This window comes from Pelobates fuscus, chromosome 6 (genome assembly GCF_036172605.1).
Source record: "Pelobates fuscus isolate aPelFus1 chromosome 6, aPelFus1.pri, whole genome shotgun sequence".
NCBI lineage: Eukaryota > Metazoa > Chordata > Amphibia > Anura > Pelobatidae > Pelobates > Pelobates fuscus.
The window spans coordinates 65,295,994-65,314,731 of record NC_086322.1 but is presented as its reverse complement, the minus strand read 5'-3'; the positions used below and the strand labels follow the sequence as shown (position 1 = coordinate 65,314,731).

At 37.7% G+C, this 18,738-nt stretch overlaps 1 protein-coding gene across 1 annotated transcript in view; it reads right to left on the bottom strand.

The window, feature by feature from the left end:
- The window catches only part of CC2D2A (coiled-coil and C2 domain containing 2A), a 66,958-nt gene that overhangs the window by 23,270 nt on the left and 24,950 nt on the right, over window positions 1-18,738 (bottom strand). Inside the window, exons 16-22 of the mRNA XM_063457795.1 lie at window positions 18,499-18,676; window positions 17,607-17,763; window positions 14,289-14,436; window positions 9,145-9,283; window positions 6,391-6,594; window positions 5,662-5,754; window positions 4,640-4,731 (exon numbers count right to left, since the gene is read on the bottom strand). Of these exons, the coding sequence (XP_063313865.1) occupies window positions 4,640-4,731; window positions 5,662-5,754; window positions 6,391-6,594; window positions 9,145-9,283; window positions 14,289-14,436; window positions 17,607-17,763; window positions 18,499-18,676 (1,011 nt within the window). The remainder of the gene's footprint in view (window positions 1-4,639; window positions 4,732-5,661; window positions 5,755-6,390; window positions 6,595-9,144; window positions 9,284-14,288; window positions 14,437-17,606; window positions 17,764-18,498; window positions 18,677-18,738) is intronic.

Genomic DNA, 18,738 nt, shown 5'->3' with positions numbered 1-18,738 from the left:
AAATGTTGTAATAATAAAATAATAATGAAAAGAGTTTATCATTTGCATTTTGCATGGTAAAGATCATTGAGAATGTTTAAAGAGAAAAAATATACTCAGATTCCCAACTGTATAGTGACCTGGGACATTGGAAGAAAACTTCCTTTATTCAGATATGGAAATTCTGGTTGACGACTGTGGCCTTGATCACAATCCAGCACCAGTTTTCAGGTGGTAACATTTCCTGTACTTTGGCTGTTATTGAATGTTTTCAGCATAATTACAATTTACGAAGGGTAATGCCAATGAAGCTAGAATTTATTATCGACTTAAAACTTAGCTCAACTCTAGTCATCGTCATTTATAGTTACCAAATATGTTTCCAGTAGGGACTGCACACATCCTATGAGATAATATCCCAATACACTGGTACTCCAGGCACAGGGGATGACAACCCCCTTAGAATACTTGCCGATATGCACAGCCTTTTTCAAGGCATGACATCTTGTGTCATGTAGTGTCATCTCAAGAATAATATGCTGGGATTAGCGACAAACTAAATGGAGATTTTGGAGGATCTTTGTTTACATTGTGAGTTGAAAGATACCGATAGAATGGTATCTATTAGTAACAAGAGTTGCATTAAAACTATTGTGTTCTAAATTGACATACAAGTATGTGTGTTTTATTCAAAGTGATTGTGGTCTCTTAAGCTTGACTGATTAATGTAGATAGATTTAGAAAGACTGGGGGACTAGGCACTCAAATTATTCTAGACAATAAACTATGCAACAATGTGCAATATCAATCAGCATGAAAAAGGGCATTCATTCTCGGGGTGAGAATATAATTTTGCCTCTTTATAAATCACTGGTAAGACCACATCTTGAATATGCTGTGCAATTTTGGGCACCTGTTCTAAAGATGTTGCTGAACTACAACTCCCATGATTCCCTGGCTATCTGTCTCATTGAAAGAATCATGGGAGTAGTTGTTCAGCAACATCTGGGTGGCCGCAGGTTGGACAGGCCTGGTCTTAGGCAAAGGAAAGCTTTTTTACCGTAAAAGCAAAAAGGATATAGAATTCTCTGCCTGGAAAAGTGGTTTCAACAGAGTCTGTACAAATGTTTAAACAGCAACTAGATGCATACTTGCAAAAACAGAATATTCCATTATATAATTTTCCAATGTGGGGTAATAGCTTCTTGAACCATGGATAAATCTGCCTGCCATTCTGGGGTCAAGTGGAAATTTGTTTCCTAGTTTGTTGCAAAATTGGAAGTTCTTTGAACTGGGGTTTTTTTTTTTTTTTTTGCCTTCTTTTGGATCAACAGCAAAAACATATGTGAGGAAGACTGAACTTCATGGACACAAGTCTCTTTTCAGCTATGTAACTATGTAATGAATAGTTGCACTTTTGCATAACAATAATGGCAAACACACAGTTGGAAAGTATCAGAATGGGGTGATTGTACTGACATCGTTAATGGCTCATTGGCAGCTGTAAACATGTTAAAAATAATTGTCTAAAGACTGATTGTGATCAAGGCCTGTGTTTCGAATTGATATTCTGGAGGTTGCTGAACGCCATCAAGCGTGTTTGCTTGAAAATAAAGTATGGAATAAAAAAAAAGCAATAACTAGCATGTGTGTCAATAGAATTTGTGTGTCCATAAAAATCCAACGTTCCTGGATGAAAATAGTAAGTGACCACAAAAAAAGTCCACTAGTAGTGACCGTGCTCAGTGAAACGTTAATCCGTGTTTATGGAAAATATTTTTTTTACATGCACGTATAATACACAAAGACAATAAGCAATGCGCTAACTAGATCAATGCTGTCAGATTATTAAACACTCCTGGTTTATTGTCCATGAGTCAGATGAAAAGTAAAATGGAAACAATGAAAGATGACATACCCGGAGCCACCAGAGCTTAGAAAACAATGAGAAGCAGAGGAAGAGTATAAACAGCAATCATTAAAACAGACACATACTATGTTCTTCATGCTGCAAACTGTGATAGTGAAACAAGTTAATTAGATGTGAGACAGAACAGTTAGACGGACTACCCTAGTCTTTACTGATACACATAGAGAGGCAAGAAACCATGAAATAGGGGGAACCTTGATTTCAACGCACCTACAGGTAACAAAGATTAACATGCAAAATATATGTTGAATCAAGCATGGTTATCATCCCAATGACAATGTATAGACCAATTAAGCTATAAATACCATTAAAGCACCCTGGATAAGAATAAAATAAAAAAATTAACAGATTAAAGGATAATCCTAGCCAAATCGGATAACTGTGTATACTCAGGATATATGTAGACAAATTGCAAAGTGTTTCATATATAACAAAAATAGAAAACTAGATAAATATTAACAACTTTATCTGATACGGTTATCTTGATGTTGATGGTACGGATTGCAACATTGGTCTGTACATTGTGATAGTGACTGTGGTTGGTGGAATTTATAATAATATTCAGTTTCACTGTGCCATATACACGGACACTATCAGTAAAATACACAGTTAGGTCTAGGAGTCGGATCAATCAGATGCTACAGTTAGATCAGTGCGGATAAAACCAGCTGATCATTTCAACCTGAGAGTGTAAAGAGCTCAACTAACACCTGCACATAATTAAGCTGGGATTCTGCCAGAATCTTGGGTCTTGTTTTTACAAATGGCAAAAGAGCACTTTGTGCTGAGCACAAGTATATTTGAGGGCCACACAGGGTCTGCCTTGACTGGCCCTGGAGTAAACATTACATAGGTAGAGGGTATGGAGTTATCCAAAATAAGGTTATTTTATATCTTTCAGGATCCTGCACCAAAATATTAACAAACACAAAAAACTTGTAAATGAATATGTACTACACAATCTACTCTTAAATATCTGTAATCTATGGTTTTTCCTTAGAAATGGCAAAATGAGCTAGTGGTACACGGAGTTATTTCAGCAGTTCTTGCCATGGACTGCATTGGCATTAAAGAAACACATTGCCACTTCTTCAAAGACAGACCTCGATTTTAATATTTTTGGACAAGCTTTTGTTTTATTTATTTATTTTTAAATGGTAAATTACCAAAAATAAAAATATATAAATAAATTTTAAAAAAGCTAAAAGATTAACACATTTTTCATAATATTTTAAAAAGTTTATTGAAAAATATTTTTGTAATATTTAATTTGCCGGCCCATAGCTGGAGATATCAAACCTGGTATGTTTGTTTTTTGTGTTCCTGTTTTTCTGATGTTGGTACCTTTTCAGTTCAGTTCTTTATTAAGTCATTCATCGTGACTTGATTAGTAATTAACTTACAGAACCAAAAGCCACTATTATTGTATATAAAACTGATACTACACTCCCAAAGAGCTTAAAACCCCTCCATATGCAAGCGTGTGTATTACTAAACAGTTATCAGCCAACTTATTATATGTGCAACTCATAGCTGATATTGCCTTTATAGCATACTGATGTAGACATTTCTGTTGTTTTAAACATCTTTTTAATACTTAGGCTGTACCTATTAACACTGACTTGACAGTGTGGGTTCTCTGCTGACATCACAAACTTGGAGAACACTAGCTGACAATACATACCTCAGTCTGACATTATAAACAAATAAACCTGCTAGCGGCATTCCGGGGAATCTAGCATATCTTTGACTGGGACCGCAAAGACGGGAAGCCGTAGGCAATCTCTCCACATCAGACACCTACAAACACCCACGGCACACAAATCCCCCACATACAAGTTCCCAGCTAGGGCTCCTGATCACAACTCACACTTTGCCGTCTGACATCCCACTTTACTTTTTTCCCCCCTGGTTCTCTATTAGCCACCCTCATGACAAGAATACACACCAACATAGGATACCAAGTGGGCGACACAGCATCAGATGCACATTGTATACATCCCCGCCCGGGCCATTGTCAGATATGCTTGCACCGCTCGACCAGATCCACAAAGGGTAAACAAATTAACAGGCTAGGCACCATACAGCCCAAAACTATCCACACAGCGACCGTGTCAACCGGATGCCCCGAACAAGCGAGCACGACACCATAAATAAAGCCTGCAAGGTCTCTGATGTCTTGTCCCCTGCATTGTGTATTCACCCAACTAATACTACTTGCTATAAAATGTCAAATGATGTGTGGCTTTTCCCTTCCGTAAAACCAAAAACCTTTCAAAATAAAGAATTTAAAAAACAAAAAACCTGACAAAAAAAAGTGGCACTTTGTGTTATTTGTTTGGATTGTTGTTTATCCTATGCAATGCTGCAATAAAAATATAAATTGAAAAGTAAAAAAAAAAAAATTAAATCCTTCAAAAATATTAAATCGAGCCCATTTAAAAAAAAAAATAAAAAGGATTTTATCAGAAGGATTTTACTTATTAAACCATCATTTCTTCAGGAACTCTACTGTAAGTCTGGCCATATAACTCGTTAAAATACGATATGAATCTTTAAAATACCTAGTAATTACATGGCATTAATCAAAAGTTATTTTAAGCATAAATGGAAGGAAAATTAATGTTTGGGGATGTACATGCAGATATAGTAATGCATGCAAAGATTATTCGTCCATGTAAATCTGCACAAGGTTACAAGGTCCATGTAAATCTGTAAAAGGTTACTTACCCAAGACTTGGGATCGCCTCTTCAACAACCAAGTCAGGTAGAATATAGTGATGCTTGGCTATCAAGAACCTGTTCATTACAGATTCCTTGACCTGTCCAAAATAAAACCACCACAACCACAAAAAGTGTTAATTACATTTAGAAGGAATTTGAACTGTACGTAGAGAGTGACATCATGTTGTAGGATGATAGGTAACAAGTTATCTAAATGTGACCACTCTATTGACTAATCAAGCAGATTAAGACTGCAAGTTTTCAAGGCTATTAGGTTATCACAGCAAGCCAGAAGTATGGTGATGAAAACTTCCACTCTAAATGCACTAGGTTATCGAGTAATGTTATCTTTACCCTACTTGTCTCGTGAAAGCAAAGGGTTTTTGGATAATTTCAGCAAAATATAGATCACCACCAACTCTGATGAATTCATAAAGGAAAGGTTATTTAGTGTCCACAAATATTCCCAGGAATTCTTTATTTAGTCCTGGAGCAAATAAAATGAGATACGTTTTGTGTTGTAGTATATAAAAATCTTTTACAAATTTTTATGACGCCAACTAAAATATAGAGATACAATTGTACATCCTGTTTTGGCTTGTCTGCATAAATCAAAACTAAGTAAAAAGGGTTATCCCCATGTGGACCCTTGCTCACAGTGTCCAGACGCGTAACAGCAACAACTTACTGACAACAGCTAAAGAGGTCCAAACGGACTGTTGAGGGTTGCTTTATCTCGTGTGCAGAGAGGACCTGTATAGCAGTTTGGTTCTGGACTGCCGTTGCTTGTGGCATCAGTCTGACACACAAATAAAATAAATTTTCAACTTCAAGGACACAAGTGTGCTACAATGTGTTTGCAACAGCAGGGACAAATCGAAGGGGAACTAATGGACTGTTTGTCCGTTAGTATTCTCTTACATCCTGTTTTTGCATTATCTTTTTATCCCGCAGGAAGAAATGTGATAATCACGCACAAACATGAGCAACTATGTGCATGCTATAAATCACTAACCGCTCTAACTGACCTTCTGAAGATACTTGGCAACCAGGACTCGGCACGCATCCAAATGATTCTCAGCAGTGCTTACATCCTGTTCACGCAATTTCTTCTCATACTCCTTCATGGTGGAAAACACAAGAACCTTAATTATTCAGGATAATGTGAGCTCTAATGATCTAGATTCATTTCACTAGAAACCAGTGATGTAGCCAGATATACTCTTATGTTATGTAATATCACTGGGGAACATTCTGTTGTAGGAATTACTCCAAGAATATTAGCAAACATCATTCCATAGCCAGCTACTTGGCTGAACTAGTGTTGTGTCTTTTTTTACACTACGAAATGTAAAGTGAAAACTGGAAATCCTTCAAATAGATCAAGCTTCCTATTGCCATATGTATACTTTAGGGTCAAGATTTACCAGATGTGACACAGGAGACAAGAGTTGGCCTGGATACTGTTGATTCAGATCATGACACATTTACCATAATTCTCACGACTTGATAAATTGTGAAAACCAACCTATAATCTGAATTATATGGTTAACAAAGCTAGGCCTTTAAGATTGTCATTTAATTTTTGAACCATGTTGTTCATTCCTAAGGTGCAGACACATGCATATAGATTCTGTTTTGAGGAAACTGTAGTCTCTAAACTCCGTGAACAAACTAGTTTACTGTTCCTGAAATTAATACATGACCTATATTCATCTAATGTATTTTGTACACCGAGATACGGTTCTTGTACTTACCAAAAACATCTTTTCAGGGATCTCCCGTTCCTTTATAGGCACAAGCTTATAATTATTAAATTCTGGTACCTCCTGGTTGCGCAGTTGTAACAGTCTAAACCTTTTAGATCTGTTTAATTCTTCATCAGACACAAAATTAAACTCTTTTTGTAGCTGCTCGAGTCTAAAAAATTCAGGAACATAGGCATCTCCAGTGTTTGCAATCTAAAAAGATTTCCAGAAAATTATGCATAATTAGCTATGTATGAGATGATATTTTTGAATGTTTCACAAGTGTAACTTTTTATCTGGACTTCCTCTAGCTAAAGTGGTTTTATTATTATTAAATAGAACCCTGGTACATGTTTATATAGGATGACTGTTAAAATGGCAACCCAGTAAATGCAGTCTTGATTACACTGATGACCAACTGATTGCCTAACAAACTAGGTCATTGTACTTGCCACCTGATTGTTTCCACATTTTATAGCGCTATAAGGTGGCATTAAAGAAAATAAAAAGAATACCCTCTCCCCCCCCCCCCCCAAATAAAAACAGACATTTGTTGGTTGTGTAATTATTACATTTTAGATTTAAATTCAGAGTTGCTGGTTTGAAAGCGTAGCTGACTAACACAATTTTCCAGTTCAGCCAATATGACCGTAAATTTACAATTCACTTTGAATTCTCACTTTTGGTGAATTACCCTGTTAAGAGTTTTTTTGTACATCTGGACCCTGCCTTTTTTTTACAATACTTTTTGGCACAATTGCTAAATCTCTGTCAGCTTGGATAGAGATAGCTGGTGAATATTCTCAATTACACAGAGGTCTGAACTTTAATTAGTCAATTTATTTAAAGATATTCAAGTTCTTGTTATCAAACATCTTCAGTGAAAATATGAGGTCAATTTCAGAAATAAAAAGGGAATCATGACGGAATATTTCCGTCATGTGTCCTCAAGGGGTTTAAGGTGTCCCACTGATCTTACAAGTCACCTGCAGATCTCTCCAGCTCTTTGAGGATTCACTTTGGCTGCTTATCTGATCTTGTCATTGATTTTTGGTGCACAGCCTTCTCTAGGCTGAGTGGTGGCTTGCACAAAATTCTTTCAATTTTTTCCATAATGAGTATTATAGTGCTCCGGGAATGTTTTAAGTTTTTGGATATGTATTTTTTAATTCAACCCTTCTGATTCTTCTCCAGAACTTTATTTTAAAAAATTTGCACCTTCAAAGTGTCAGGTATGTAAATCAAATGGGAAAAAAATCATCTAAATTCGGATTTTATTCCAACATAGAACTCTACAAAACGTGGAAACAGAGATGGGTGAATACATGTCCAAAGTACCAGTAGAGGCTCGTCCACCAGTAAAATAAAAATAAACTATATAATATTTTTTTTTTCTGTTGGGGTTTTTTAACTATTTTTGTTTAAACTACACCTTATGATGTGTCTGTTTGATCAAACATGTTGTTTATGTCCTATTAATTATAAACACAGAAGTTCCGTCCTATTCACACTGTCACCCCGGCAAACAGCTTTCCACTGCAGCCTCACCCAGGCAGGAACTGAAAGCACTGCTCCCCAGCCAGGTGGACTTTGTCTAATACTCTGCATTTAGAAATTGAACTAAGCTTTTTAGTAGTGACGTCAGATGCCCTACCTTAAGTACTGCAGTTCTCACGGACTACATTTTACCATGAGACTCAACCAGCCAAATGCAATGTAATTGAACTTGAGTGTTACTGGTAAGGCATAGGAGTCATATAAGACATTTTTTATAAAATAAAAAAATATTAAAAATAAATAATAGAAAAAATCATCACTTGGTGCCTCTGTAGGTATTAACAACCTAATTATGTATTGATAGAATATGGGTATTCACATGTTAAGTGGGCAAACCCTACAGGTATGAGAATTGAGGTTTTAAAACAGCATTTTTGAGCTGCCCTTCAACATTTTATTGCAGTTATAAGCATGATGTGGGGAAAGGGGATAAACATTATTCCAATAACAATTTATCACTGATGGATAACCTAGAACTTTAGATTGTTTATGTATTCTCCAAGTTAGCCAAAAAACATCTTCGGGTCCTATCCCCTTCTTTTGAGTAGTTTGATAAAAACTGGGGCTCTCCCGGTGTCTAAAACTCAGCCCTTTAGTCATGGATTTGGATGGCACCGGTGATATGAGCATGGGAGGCAAATTATCTTCATCTCATATTACCACTGCTGCTTAACATTGGACAGGCTAATGATGAAGTAATTGGTATTTTTCATAGGGCTGTATATAAAAGGTACCAATAACGCTGCCAGAACTGATATTTTAGGACAGCACTGATATTTTATGACAGTGGGAAAAGTAGATGAACACTGTTCCAATAACCATGTATATTTATGGATAACCTAAATGAAAAATCTAATTCACATAAATGTGCTGTGCCATGTTTAGCCATTAGAGCTACAGACGTTTTATGAATGGTCAAGTGAATTTTAAATTTTAGACCAAAACTGAAAAATATTCTCTTAATCCGCTATGTTGGCAGAAGATTTAAAATTCACTTTAGTGTTTACTTTGAGTTCCAGACAAATCACACATTAGTTGCAAGTGATTTCGTCATCCTATCTAATTATTGTAATGGCAAAAAGATAAGGACATAATATAATACATTGACTGTAGATTATGTTTCCTTAATTCATTCAAACATCAGGAAAAAGCACAAATAAAACAGCATTATGTATATGGATATATTTTCTGTGTACAGCTTATTACCATTATAAGCTGCATGAGAGCTGCGTTGTTGGGATCATTTGGGTCAAGTTTGGATTCTGCAGCCCATTTGGCTAATTTCTTCATATCCGCTAAACCAGATGCTCCTATAGATGCAACTGCATCCGTTCTGTTGAACGCTCTAAAATGGAAAAACAGATTTGTTTAAGATAATATACAAGAGTTATACAAGCAAGGGCATACCTTCTGAACAAAGATCTACTGCCTAGGTTGTTGGACACTGTGAAAAAAAATGAAATAGAGCCAAGTAAAATATATAAATAGATTAAGCAATCCGTGAAATCGTACTGCTCTTGGTGATGTAGTTTTGGCAGTGAAGCCTTTTTAATTTAAATAGAAAGTATAGCTTCATGTTGATCTTCAACACTTGTATTTGAATCCCGAGCAATTTAAAATAAAAAATAATATTATTTGCTTAAAAGTCAACAGATTTGTAGAAAAACAACATAAAAAATTCATCCCTGCTCCTCATGCCCAGCAGCTGGATGTGGCTGAACATTGTATAAATTAGTAAACGTCCATACGGGGAACCAGTTCGTTCACCTGCAAAGCAGATGGCTGTGGTGCTCCAAATCAGTGTAGAATACAGTAATGTATTAGTGTGGGTGGGGTTTAATTACTGCATTAAGTCAGTGCTCAATGACAGCTCACATTGGCATTCCATGACGCAGATAGGGAAAGAAAAAAAAAACACATTTGTCTTTTTGTACACTCACAGTCCCTCTCTCTCGCGCAATATATATATATATATATATATATATATATATATTTATTTATTTTTCTTTCCTTATTTAAGGTATTTGACTGTTCCATTATGAATACATCTACATTTCCCATTTGAGCTTCACCATCAATCAGGAGAAGACATTACCAAAGTAAAAAAATATATCAGTATTTGTCCCTGTTTCTCTGGCTTTTTAATGATTAATTTAATAGTCTCAGAATATCACTGCCGCCTAAAGTTGGACAGGCTAATGATGAACTTATTGGCATCCCCCATGGTGCTGCGTATAAAAAGTACCAATTGCACTGCCAGCATTGAAATTTTAGAATGACATCATTATCAATCTAGCAGACTATCCCATAATGTATAAACACCAGGGGGCGGAGATTAGCCTTTGAGGGGATGGACGTGTAATCCCTAAGCTTCGAGTCCAAAAGGTAAATTTCGGTATATTTCACACATTTCTGTACCTCTAACCGAGGAATCACCGTGATCCAGGATCGCCCTACTAGGGATGGGCCACAAAACAAAAAAAAGCCCAGGCTATATTGGAGATCTCTTTCGTCAGACTAGGGCGGCCAGGGGAACCATGGGGCCTATGGTGGCCTCCTTCTTCGGCCGCTCAGATTTCTCGGAGGAGTTATAAGCAGATGGTGACAAAGATATATTGCTTGCCAGCATGTTCAAAAGCTGCCAGTGCTCCAGAGCCGATTGACTCTTCCCCAATCACCACAGCTGTGATAAAAAATCTGTTGCCTGATATGCAGACCATGACCCTGGTGGCACTCAGGTCAGACCTCTCTGGCATCACGGGACGACGCAAGATGGTGGAAAATGCCGTGAGGGTTCACCTACAGTGATTTGCTTCCTTGGAGTAATCATCCCAGGATGCAGGAGATGCAGGAGTGGCATATAGCGACCCTCGAGGATGCATGCTGCAGAAGTAACCTCGATATGAGGCATTTCCGATGATATAGAGGCGGCAGAAGTCTGAGGAGACTTTTTATGGCCTTATCCATAAGCAGGCTACAAAAGTACACCTGGAAGGATTTTTCAGGCTCCCGAAACTGGGCAGAGCACCCGCCACAGCAACACGCGATATGGTGGTCCAATTCGAATCCGGCAGAAAGAAGGCCGCTGTGGCCGCAGCCATTAGGTAAAAATCTTCTTTCCAGTTCGAATCTATGCAACGCACCTTCTTTGCAGACTTTTCTTCTGGAATGCTGGCTTGTAGAAGATCTCTTCGCTCCTTCACCACCATCCTCAGAGAACGTAATAGTCGCTATCTTTGGAACCTTTCCTGCACACTCTATGAGTCTCATGGCAGTTCACAAAGACCTATCCGGGATCTCGCAGAAGCCATGCTTGAAAACCTGGGCTTACCATTGAATTCTCTTAGAGGAGTCCCATCCATAGAACCTCTACATCACTGGGATCCATCCTCAGTTACACTGTTTATCCCTAGAGGAGTCAGTGAAGACGCATATTTTGCTACAACGACCTGAAACTACCGCCTCAATGGAAGCCTTATGGCTTTGTAGTTTACCAAGACACTTTTGTTTTTCTGTTTTATAGACGCAGTTTTTTTCTTTTCTTTTCCTAGTCTATTTCTCAATCCATCTCACCACTGCATGCCAATATCTTACATGTCTTCTCTATACTCCCACCTCCAGTTATTCAGTACATATTTAACTAGTCAGAATTAATGCAATGTATCATATATGGTCTGTTATCTATAGTAATAGTGACTATTGTCAATAGAAATATTGTGGCACTCTTTTTGACTGAGCTCTTTTATGCTACCTATAGAAAAACCCTCCGTTCAGTTTCCTTTATTCTCCTATGTTATAATATGCACCATTATCGGTATACTCTTCATCTGATGTCACATACATGATGATGTGATATCTGTTGGCGAACTGTGCAAACATTTCAAAATATATAAACACCAGCTACTTGGACTAATTTCAGTACTAGAAACCAGGAAGACCAGGAAACAAATTTAACCAGTAAATGATGAAATGTATTTTGCATGAAATGTTCCAATTCCTGAACTACATTGGTTCTTCTTCTGGAAACTCTATGTTTCAAGAGTATATATCTTCACCATTTTATGGTTTGTGAAGGTTTTTGCCGAAGACTTTTGACGGTGATAATATTACTAAGGATTGACTGGTGTTAGCTTTATATCTTTAAATTGCTTCTAATGTGAGTGTTGAATGGAACCAAACTCCTACACTCTGCACACCCTGCTGAACACCACAGAGTGACTTTAAAGGGACACTATATTCACCAGAACAACTAAAGCTTATTGTATTTGTTCTGTCCCTGAAGGCTTTTTAATGTACCGTATATACTGGAGTATAAGCTGAGTTTTTCAGCACATTTTTTGTGCTGAAAAACCCCAACTCGGCTTATACTCGAGTCACTGTCTGTATTATGGCAATTTACATTGCCATAATACAGACAATGGGGCTGTGTGCGGTTACTTACCTCTCCTGCAGCTCCAGTCAGCTCTCTCCTCCTCCGCGGCTGTCCGTTCAGCACCTCTGTCAGCTCCCAGTGTAAGTCTCGCGAGAGCCGCGGGGTCATAGTGCGGCTCTCGCGAGACTTACAGTGTGAGCTGACAGAAGAGCTGCACGGACCGGCGCGGAGGAGAAGGGAGCTGACAGGAGCTGCAGGAGAGGTAAGTGCTCTCTGCCAGCCCCCCTCCCCCCACTGAACTGCCAATGCCACTGGACCACCAGGGAAGGAGAGCCCCCTCCCTGCCATGTATCAAGCAGGGAGGGGGACGAAAAATAATAATAATAATAATAATAATAATAATAATAATAATAAAAATAAATAAATAATAATATAACAAAAAAAAAATAATAATAAAAAAAATATATAAAAAAATGCCCACCCCCCACCAAGGCTCTGCATCACACTCTGCATCACACACACACACACACACACACACACACACTGCACTCACACACACACTGCACTCATACACACACACACTGCATTCATTATATACACACACTGTAAATAAATATTCAATTAATATAATTTTTTTAGGATCTAATTTTATTTAAAAATTTACCAGTAGCTGCTGCATTTCCCACCCTAGTCTTATACTCGAGTCAATAAGTTTTCCCAGTTTTTGGGGGTAAAATTAGGGGCCTCGGCTTATATTCGGGTCGGCTTATACTCGAGTATATACGGTAAACACTACCAGGCAGTGTTTACATTTCTCCATAGGAACACCTCTAGTGGCCACTTCTTAGGCTCTGCATGGAGACTCTGAACTTTCTCCATAGTGATGCATTCTCTATGAGGAGGTGGCGTTTGACTGCGCCCACAGCTCCACCCCCTTGGCTGATATCATCAGAATTGAAGAACTCAGCTGATCCAGTGCTTTCCTATGAGAAAGCATTGCAATTGGCTGATATCATCAATTCTGACTATGTCAGCCAAGGATACGGAGCCAAGCACCACCCTTGCAATCAGAATCTTCTCATAGAGAATGCATCTCTATAGAAAAAGTTCAGCGTCTAAATGCAGTGCTGGAAAAATGTGAGTAAATAACCTTTCTAACCCCCAGTAAGGAGGGCAGACCACCTAAACAGTGGTTTTAGAACCATAGTGTCAGGAATGCACGTTTGTGTTCATAACACTATAGTGCCCCTTTAATGAGATCCAAGGGACATGAGCTCTTGCATTAATGGATGACATTCTATAATATAGAATTAATCTGTGAATTTGTTATGCAAAAGGATATGAAGGCTGATATCTATGAATGTTTTTTCCAAAATTGGTAGAAAATGTATGGATGAAAATAAATAAATTTACACAACAAACAGGTCATTGTAATCATTTACCAATTGCCACAAAGTAATGAAAGTGCATACTTGGAATTCTTTAAAGTGTTATGTTTTACGTGTTCTATAGCGACCCAGAATAGTGAGTTCCAGATTTACAAAGAATACCACAACAACAAAAATTTAGTAAAATTTTTTTTTAAAAAAGAAGAACAGCTTGTAGTTTACAAACTGTATGAATTTAGGGGTGGGGGGTCCTTGAGCCCTGAATGTGGGGTCAAATAGCCTGTGTGTGGCTGTCTGTCTCTGTCTATCTGTGAATGTGTTTGTGCCGTTGTGTACCTATCAGTGTCTGTGTATGCCTGTCTGTATATGTTCTGGTGCCTGTGTTTGCTTGTGCATGTCTGTGTGTGTCTGTGTCTATAAATAACTGTTTGTGTGCCAGAAAGGCAAGATAAGCTGCGGGATGGGGAGGGGCAAGGGTGGGTCATCAATTTATTTTTGAGGTCAAGCCCCATGTATTTTTTGACCATAGCAATGCCCCTATATGCATCACAAAGTGTAAACACAGTTGGGTATCTTTTTTTTTTTATTACCTTTGATTGTTGATAATTTGCTGTGATATGGGAGGGACCAAAGGTACTCCATTTTCCCCAACAGCCCAAGAAACACAGTAAGACACTTTTCCTGAAGTCATTAAAGACATCTTATTGCTACCATCGGACTCAAAAGAAAATGGTACATCTAAAAATATAAAATAAGGATGAGAAGAGAAATTATTTGCAACTCTAGATCATAGAGTAAAATGAAAACATGCTACAATACACTCACTGTTACATCCACTACACAGAACACTTGCACTACATGGTTCATGTATATAAGATATAAAATGTCATGAAAGATAGAATTACCGAAAACAGATTAACCAGATCAAGGAATTTGTAGAAGTGAAATTTGAGGATAACATCAAAAATACTTGACACATACATGTAAGAAACAGCCATCTGGCCGAGGCGGAAATCTTTGGAAGAGCACAAAAAATAAAACCCTGTAATAAAGACACTACAGTCCTGATCTGGAAATACAGTCATGGACAATTTAGCTTTTAGCTACCTTTAGAACCTATCCTTCAACGTTTAAAGGGACACTTTAAGGACCAAACTTTATCTTAAAGAAGCAGTCTTGGTGTAAAGATCATGACCGTGCAGCCTCACTGCTCAATTGTCTGCCATTTAAGAGTTAAATCACATTTGTTTCTGTTTCTGCAGAGACTGCAGGGGGTTCCTGCAGTCTCTAGCAGACTATTAACAGAGCAGAAGGTAAGACATTCTAAATGTTCCAAGGACTTGGAGCATGATTTAAAGCCAAGAAATTGTAGCCTGTGACCTGTCTCTGCTTGTGACTATTGCCTTAATGAAAAAAAAGAACTATAAAAAAAAAAAAAAAAAATCTAAATGAAAGAGAATCGAGCAGTTAGACTGCAGGACCATGATCTGTATTTACAGATGAAAATGAAGGAAAGGGGCCTCAGTTAGGAAAAAGGACAAATGAGTCATTTGTTACATGTGAGTTTACAGAGGAAGAGGTTCTATTTCAACTGTCAAACGTAAAGACAAATAAGTCAATATGACCTGATGGAATACACCCAAAGTTATTAAAAGGGTTTAGTGGTGTACTAGCAAAACCATTAACAGATTTATTTAACCAATCATTGATAACAGGAGTAGTCCCAGAAGATTGGATGTTAGCGAATGTTGTGCCCATTCACAAGAAAGGTAGTAGGGAGGAGTCGGGCAACTATAGGCCAGTAAGCCTTACTTCAGTAGTGCGGAAAGTAATGGAAACCATGTTAAAGGATAGGATTGTTGAACATCTAAAATCAAATGGATTTCAAGATCAGAGAAAACATGGGTTTACTTCAGCGAGATCATGCCAAACTAATCTTATTGATTTTTTTGATTGGGTAACTAAAATAATAGATCAGGGCGGTGCAGTAGACATTGCTTACCGAGATTTGTTGCACAGAGAAGGCTTTTCAATAAACTGCAATCTTTAAGTTTGGATTCCAATATTGTTGAATGGGTAAGGCAGTGGCTGAGTGACAGGCAACAGAGGGTTGTAGTCAATGGAGTATATTTAAAGCTTGGGCTTCTCACCAGTGGGGTACTTCAGGGATCTGTACCTGGACCCATTCTCTTTAATATTTTTTATTAATGATATTGCAGAAGGTATTGATGGTAAGGTGTGTCTTTTTGCTGATGATACAAAAATATGTAACAGGGTTGATGTTCCACGAGTGGTATAAGTCAAATGGCTAATGATTTAGGTAAAGTAGAAAAATGGTCAGAGTTGTGGCAACTGACATTTAATGTGGATAAGTGCAAGATAATGCATCTTAGACGTAAAAACCCAAGGGCAGAGTACAGAATATTTTATAGAGTCCTAAACTCAACATCTGAGGAAAGGGATTTAGGGGTGATTATTTCAGATGACTTAAAGGTAGGCAGGCAATGTAATAGAGCAGCAGGAAATGCTAGCAGAATGCTTGGTTGTATAGGGAGAGGTATTAGCAGTAGAAAGAAGGAAGTGCTCATGCCATTGTACAGAACACTGGTGAGACCTCACTTGGAGTATTGTACGCAGTACTGGAGACCGTATCTCCAGAAGGATATTGATACTTTAGAGAGAGTTCAGAGAAGGGCTACTAAACTGGTTCATGGATTGCAGGATAAAACTTACCAGAAAAGGTTAAAGGATCTTAACATGTATAGCTTGGAGGAAAGAAGAGACAGAGGGGATATGATAGAAACATTTAAATACATAAAGGGAATCAACACAGTAAAGGAGGATACCATATTTAAAAAAAGAAAAGCTACCACAACAAGAGGACAGAGTCTTAAATTAGAGGGGCAAAGTATTACTTTACTGAGAGGGTAGTGGATGCATGGAACAGCCTTCCAGCTGAAGTGGTAGAGGTTAACACAGTGAAGGAGTTTAAGCATGCGTGGGATAGGCATAATGCTATCCTAGCTATAAGATAAGGCCAGGGACTAATGAAAGTATTTAGAAATATTGGGCAGACTAGATGGGCCAAATGGTTCTTATCTGCTGTCACATTCTATGTTTCTATCTATACACCAAAAGCACTCCCCTAAGCTAACGTTGTTTACTTGTTTACAGTGTCCCTTTAACTTGCTGATGGTTTCTGGGAAAACTGGGAAAACTAAGACATCAAAGACAGGAGGGAAGGGATAGAAGGTAACTAGTGTCCCTATAGAATGGAACTAGAAATAGGTATAACCATAAAACATAACTTTTAATACACACGTAGAATAAAACGTATATCTTGGTATACGACACCACCACCCTGCACACAAAAATATACATATCTACCAAAAGAAAATATTAAAATAATGGTATGCACTAGTGGGCTAATATATTAAATAGGGGACTGGCACAATGTTTTGCCTCAACTAGTATTAGGACAATAGCTGTAACAAACCCGTGTCAATCGGCTCCTCTAGTGGCTGGCAATTGTGAATAACACAGAAGTCCAAAATCCCTGGGAGACCATTGACTAAACTCTGTATTTACACCAAGCCAATGAACATAATAATCCAAAGGTATACAGAATCTTGGGATAATTCTAAAATCATAAGGTATGATGTAAGAAATAGTTATAGTGGCAACTGTAAGATGGTCTCTCAGTAATATCGTGGTAAATCGCAAAAAGAGATAGACGGCAGTCTCCGTTCCCCCTTAGCGGCTAAACAAACAGTGTGTTTACTGAAATGTAACGAAGTGTAGATGCTGGCAATAGAAACAATATTCCAGATCTAGTACAAGTAGGTAAGGTGTAATACTATACAGTGCCGAATTTCATCTAATTTGTTTAGCAAGTGGTGTGGGCTTACCGCTGCCGACACCTTCATGATTGAACATTACTCGTTGATTACTGCTGAATTCCACTTCTTCCACGGGGGCTTTTCCAGTTAGCACGGTGGTTTCAGGAATAGGGATAAACACTTCTGCTAGCAGTGTGGTACTGCTAAGCCCACCACTTTCAAAAATCTGTAACAATAAACATGCAGTGCAACTTTTTAAATAAATAGTCGGTTATTTTTGGCTGCATTTCCTGTTCACAAAGGGTCTAAAGACGTTAAGAGAATATCACATTTTTACTCTGCTCAGTTATTACTTATGGCCTACTATATTGAATTTAGTAACTTTTTGCAATCAGTATTGTCTGCTGCATGGGTAGAACATGCTCCCATGTCACACGGTTACCAATGTTTATTTATCTGTTGGAAGACTTACAAATGTTCACCCAAAAAGTGTGTGAATGTCTATATAAAAAAAGTCTGAACCTAGTAATAGGACAGGGCCTTTCATGGTCTGAATAACTTACAATCCATACACACTAAAATAGAAACAGCGACCCAATGTTTTTTTTTAAATTAAATATTTTATGAAAAAAAAACATTTAAATGTTCCTTTTTATTGGGATTAGGGCGCCTCTTACATGTGTCCAAACATTAGACATGTGCATTTGCTGTATTCATCCATAAACAATTCAATTTGTTCAAAACAAGATCAATTCATTCAAAATTTAAAAAAAATCTTTCACTTTTTTTTAAATGGATCAAACGTTTCCGATTTAGAATTCCCAGCTATTTGCTTGTACGAATCAAGTTGTTTATGGACGAATGCAACGAATGCACGTGAGTAATAGTGCCTGGGATGGAAATCCTCCATTGGGGATAAAGAAGACACAAGAAAAAGCATACATAGCATGTGCAAGGTTACCTGTAGCTTAATACTCTCTGGCCAATTAAAGATCTGCAAATTAAATATTTGTCCAAGATGGACTCGGAAGTCTGATCCCAACCGGTTTGTCACAGTCCTGGAAACTTCTTTATTGTTGAAAAGAATTTTTACAAACATGGAGTGCTTCTGAACGTCTTCACGTCTCTGCACTTCCGCCCTGGAAGGTCAATAGAAAAATCAAACATATACTTCATGTATTATTGGCAAGCAAGGTGGAAA